General features: G+C 40.8%; 1 protein-coding gene across 2 annotated transcripts in view; it reads right to left on the bottom strand.

Annotated features, from left to right (window-relative positions):
- Positions 1-206: 206 nt before the first annotated feature.
- The window catches only part of LOC139140164 (uncharacterized), a 61,271-nt gene continuing 55,477 nt past the window's right edge, over positions 207-6,000 (bottom strand). For both annotated transcript variants that reach the window (XM_070709225.1, XM_070709226.1), the window contains one exon: positions 207-5,171. In XM_070709225.1, the coding sequence (XP_070565326.1) occupies positions 4,443-5,171 (729 nt within the window). In that variant the 3' untranslated portion in view covers positions 207-4,442. The remainder of the gene's footprint in view (positions 5,172-6,000) is intronic.

Below are 6,000 nucleotides of genomic sequence, written 5' to 3'. Positions count from 1 at the left end.
ACGAATTTATAGTGTGAGTCCATGTTATATATCCTTTCCGTCTAGTCTTAGTCTAGTGCCTTTCGGAGCCCCTTTCAAAAGTTCAAAGTCAAAGTTGCTAAGAGAAGTAATTATCCTAAACAGATTATCGCATCATAATTACTGTATCCTTCAACTTGCTTGATTTCGCGCCAATTTTTGATCATTCAAAGCGATGACGCAGAAAATTATCGACTTAATAGCATACGCATTCATTTATTATGGTTGAAAACTAGGTAAATTATGACGCAAAACAATTGACGTTGTACATGAGGCAACAAACCATCTGTAACATTTTAAAACTCAAAAAAATTAACATTTCAGCCATGGTTTTCTACATCAGAAGTCTACGACGGTGAAAATTGTGACGTAATCGATCTATGCGTAAGGAGAGGCCACAACAGTGTATTTTCCTTCTTTGTTCCTCAGGCCAGCAAACATCAGTTAAAGATCCACCCAATTGCTTACATCAGGTGTAGAGATGGCGATATTTTCACCTTGACCTATTCTGTGCGGTTCTCGTTAGCTGATAGTAGCGGCTCTACATCTGGCCGGTTGCCATACGAGATCGCGTTCAAATCTCGCACTTTGCAGGAACCAATCAGGTTGCGTTTTTGGATACACTGCTGCGATCCTTAACAAGTAGTTTTTGTAAACTTATTTCCGATTTGTCGGCTATTCTGGCCGATGCGCGGGATTTTGAACGAGAACAACACAGAAGAAGCGAATATGGAACCGACGCCGTCTCTACATCTGATTTTTAAAAATTGAATATCCATCATCGTATAGAAGCTGACATCTTCAATATCGACATAAAACACCTCATAACTCTCAGAACTCAGCAAAATACATACATAATTCAAGTTTAATGATATTCATTGCTTGTACTTGAATAGCTAAATGCAAGGACATTTTTACATTAAATGTGATTAACAGCGGACATGACGCAGACTTCCCTGTTGCTATTGGCATGACTGAACTACAGCGCCGCTGTGCGACAGCATGAAGAAGTAACTTAACAAACTGTATCAACGGCAACCACAAGAAAAAAAAACAGAATTGGCATTCGTACCTTATGAGTATTGAAGACATAACATCACTATACAAAAAAGACTTACACAACATGACAAAAAGTTATCAGACAGAGTGGTAAACATGATCGACGACAATAATTATTAAAATTGAAAACCGTAGACATCTATTCATACAATACAATACATTAAATAAAGTTTTATAAAGGTAAATGTCAAAATACCTGGCCGGCAGTTGAGAAATGTCTCTAAGTTTCAAAAAAGTGATAAAATGATGAAACTGATCGGCTGAAATAAGCGCCTGAAGATTGTCTTCTCGGGGCATTTAGCGATCAAAATTTAACTTTGTGTTGTTTGAAAAGACAAGGCCGTGTAATAAGCTTATAGCTCTGATGTGAAAAGTCTGTGATTTGAAAATAAATGTGAAAAACAGATGACGAAATACATTCGGCAAGTATTGCAAAGTTCAAAAAAGTCTACTCGGGGTATTTGACATGACAAAAGTTAAATTGACACGCACGATCTGGATACCTCGATAAGAATGCGGGAAGAAATGCCAAGAAAAAAAGGCGCATGCGAAGCTCCTCAACCAGCAAACTTGGCCAGGCAGGGTATATAGTATAATATTGGTCATACCGTATGTAAGGCTTTTGTAATGCTTCGAAGTTGCTTTATAGAACATGATACATGTCAACAATTGGTGATATAGTACTTCTACAATCCTAACTATCCTTTCTGGTGATCTTTGCTCACCTATACGGTTTCCCGACGTAAATTATCTGATTCTGAATATAAAATGTCAACACACAAATTCAATGCGCTATTAAACATCTCTGCTTCTGTCCGTCAATGTCCTATTCAAGGGAAACAAAACTGGCATATGTTCTACACTGCAGAGCAAGTTCAAAGTGTAACGGAGTCATCCCCGGTCACACGTTTAATATCTTGCGTCCCTATTTACAGCTACTCCATTTTGTTATTAATCGCGTCGCTGCATCGTCCGTATTTCTTTACCATGCCTTTTTGCTAACCTTGAACGCAAGTATATGAACTGCGAATAACCCTTTTTCATTTTATCATCGACTTTCAGTCGCGCAGTTTACAGGAAGTTTTAACAAAGTGTCAAATTAGAACTTCATGATTATTGATTTCGGTGATTAGTTGAAGATGCCCGTTCACAAAAAGACAAGATCGGTTGATAAATTTGCTGACGAACATGCCAATTCACGCAAGAAAGTACAGACAAATAAAAAAAAACACAAAATCACTTACACGATGACGTTTATGCGTAAAAAAAAGAACGTCCAGTCTGACACGTCCCAAAATAATCAGGTGGCGAGCAAAGTTTTTGATATCAATCTTTTGATAATAGTTGATAAAATCGGAAGTCGTCTGCTCAAAGCTGTTGGTGTTTGTTTGTGACAGCATGTACATGAATTGTGTTTGCATATCTATGAGTGTGTGTGCGTTCTCTCAATCGTTATGTGTGGGTTGAATTTTAACTTGACAAAAAATCAACGATTGGTAAAAACATTACACGCCATTCTCGTTGTCGGGAAGTGGCATATACGATGCAGAAAATGACATTTCAAACATGTACTGTATAATTCAAATTAATCGAGTATTTACCTGCTAAAAGGTCAGGATTTTAAATTTACCCAACACCAACAATCAAACTGGAAAACCAACAGGAGTTGACAAATTGTGTCGAATTCTCTGCCAGGCACACCATGTAAAAATCACACATCCACCAGTGTGACGAGGGAGTTCCAAAACTAGCGACGCCAAACATTTTCCTTCAAGATATTCTGTTATAAAACAAAACAAAGCTACGCAAAATGTCCCCGACGAAATACCTACCCAACGACTGTCAAATCGGCTACAAGTGACGACAGTCAGTGGGGATGAGGCGATTATTCAATTTGATCATACAAAATACAATCGTTACAGTGTTAAGACAATACACAAATATCTAGTCATACAAAATACAATATGTTAAGACAGCCTCTTAATGGGCTCTTACTGTGTACCATAATAACATCAATAACTTCTATGTATTCTGAGTACCATGATTAAATATCTCTTGCTACCCATCAAAATGCTTTGGGGCCTGGGTCACGTGATCGGGGGGTCACCCGACAAACGGACACCTTTAGCAGTTTTGATGGTTGCCCTATTTTGAAAGCCACTTAAGTGAGATCTATGGTTGAATATCAGTGTACAAATGATGTCTCTCTTGGTTACACGGTATGAATGCAGAAACACCACGTGTATACACGCACCAGACGCTTTGGTCACTTGAAAAGACACATTCCAACTAAATACAACTCCAATATGTAGTTTTGTTTTTATAAAAGAAACTAGTCGGGGTCCAGCCCTCTGAAAACTTCTCACATTTCTTCAAACGCTGTGTATACTTCCTTTCTTTCACATATTTGACGATACTCTGAGGAACATCCGGCGGACGTTTTCAGCAACAGGTGAACTCGTTGCAACGGCAAAACTGTCGGGAAGTGGTACATCATTGATGCCATATTCCGTCACCGGCGCGTACGGGTTGGAGGCAGTCAGTGGTACGCCCTCTCTAGTTCATCAAACATGCGTTTCGTTTCGGCTGGTTCCGGTTGGTACTCTCAGCCGCAGCATCTGTCGCCGCACGGAGCACGGCCGTGCACGGAGCAAGCACTCCAATGGTTTTCACTGACAGCCAAAGGCTGGAAAGATCGATGAGATTTCCGATTTTTAACAGCATTCCATTATCACCGACATTCAAGCAATGGCAAAATCGTCACATACAGTCGACCTTCTTTGCGTTACAAAATAAGTCATAGAAACGGCACACGTGAAAACAGCCGCCTGACAATCGACTTGACGATTCCTTTGTCTGTCCTAAAAACCATACGACCAGCCTTTGCGTTTGCATTTCCAGTCATTCGTACTCTGTACCGTATAGTAACGGTATCTTATTATTGCCTTTGGAGTCCAAGCTCACTATCATCCTGACATGACTCATTAAAGGAGTCTGTGACTAAAATATTTACAAATCAGTATTGTCGATATTTAGATAGTACATTTCGAAACATCAAATGACCTACGGGTCGTTCATAATCACATCAAATGGAGGCAAAGTAAATATTAAAATCTGACGAAATGTAATACTTGACACTCTACAAAAATAATTACTCCAAATATATTACTATAATGAAGAAATTGAAGCATATTCAATTCGCTGGTAGTTTAATTTTAATTTTAGCTTTGTTCTATACTCAAAGGATGACCTGTTTGTTATTACATTGGAATTTTATCTTGTTTATTTGTTTGTTTGTTTGTTTGTTTACTAGTATTGTTTCGTATCGTGACGTTTGGTCCGAAACTTTATTATCTTCTGTCTGTTCAACCCCCGCATCCACCGCAACCTCCACAGCCGCCTCCTCCACAACCTCCGCAGCCGCCGCAGCCGCCACAGCCCCCGCATCCACCGCAGCCCCCACATCCGCCACAACCGGCGCCGTCTCCGCCGCCGTCCCCTCCATCGAAGTCAATGTCTCCGTTCCCGTAGATATCGTCGTGGTGGTCGGCGCCATACGACTCGCTGTAGGCGGTAGCGGCAGCTATGTAGGCTGGGTGATAGGGCGTGTAGCAGTAGTAACCCGCGGCGACCAGAAAGAGCATGGTGTCCGGGTCCGTGGCCAGAGGCTTGTCCGAGTAGTTCACAGGTTGCTTGGGCTTCGGTTGACACAGCACGTGCAGGACCGAGATAGTGAAGGCCAGTGCGACGGCTTGGGGCGGATCCTTAGTATTTTTGGGCAATTTGAAGTATCCCGACTTTACATTCAAGCTAACTAAACTTTCGACGTTGAAATCAGTGCCACGTTTTTTGGTAGCATATACATCGCCCTCTACCAAGCTGTAGAAAATCGCTTCCAATGATCCGGGGCTTCCCGGCGTGCCTTTTACGCCTCTTCTTCCGGCTGCTTTGTCGCCTGGTATCCCGGGAACACCTTTCCGGAATCCTTTCCAGCGGGCGACGCAAACGCCCCAGTCTCCTTTTGGCCCCTTGATGAGCATGGCCCTTTGACCGGCCTGGGGGTCAAAGGTTACGATTAAATCACCGTCGTTGACCTGGAAGAAAGAAACGAGATTAACCTTAGGACAGAGATTTAGAAGGAAAGTTTGGAAAGTATAGCTCATGACGGAGTTTCCCTGTCAGCCGTGATCCAAACACTGGATCGATACATGTAAACCTTTGGACGGCACGGAAGCGTTTGAGGGCCAGTAGCAGCATGGATGTAAAAACATAATAATAATGTTTTTTTACATCCATGGTAGCAGCAACTTTCAATATGTTGATCTTTTTTCACTATTGTTGTTCTCATGTCAAGCACAGTTTACTGTACTACCCTCAAAAGCATGTTGAGGTACATAGAATTACGTTTAAAGCTTGTAAACTCAGCCTCAAAATGTGTAGACTGCAATATTAAAGCCCCAGTGCTGCTAAGTTTCGATGTTTTTTTCATTATTTTTATTTTATAAATCAATTGCAACTTCTTATTCTACTCCCCAAAGAATGTTGAAACACCCACTATTCAGCTTGTCAACTTAGCGTCTATATGTGTAAAATGCATGAATATTGTTTACATGTGAATTCTAGTCCGGACCAGAAGTCAGTTTTCAACAATAACAATGCACTTTACAACCATAGGGGCTGAGTTGACAAGCTGGATACTGTGTATATCAACATTCTTTGGGGAGAAGAACAAGGAATTGTGGTTCACATTCAAAATAAAAGTGGTGAAATTATCATCAAAAGTTAGCAGCACTGGGGCTTTAAAGGGTTATGTTCTTATCAGCTTTATCTCTAGGCAAATTGACTATAACTGTTAACATCTTTCAAAGGAGAACAGAGGACTAACATCACATAAACAGCCAATGTCAACAACCACTGATGCGA

The sequence above is a fragment of the Ptychodera flava genome, chromosome 9 (genome assembly GCF_041260155.1).
Source record: "Ptychodera flava strain L36383 chromosome 9, AS_Pfla_20210202, whole genome shotgun sequence".
Lineage (NCBI taxonomy): Eukaryota > Metazoa > Hemichordata > Enteropneusta > Ptychoderidae > Ptychodera > Ptychodera flava.
This window is presented reverse-complemented; position numbering and strand designations above follow the sequence as displayed.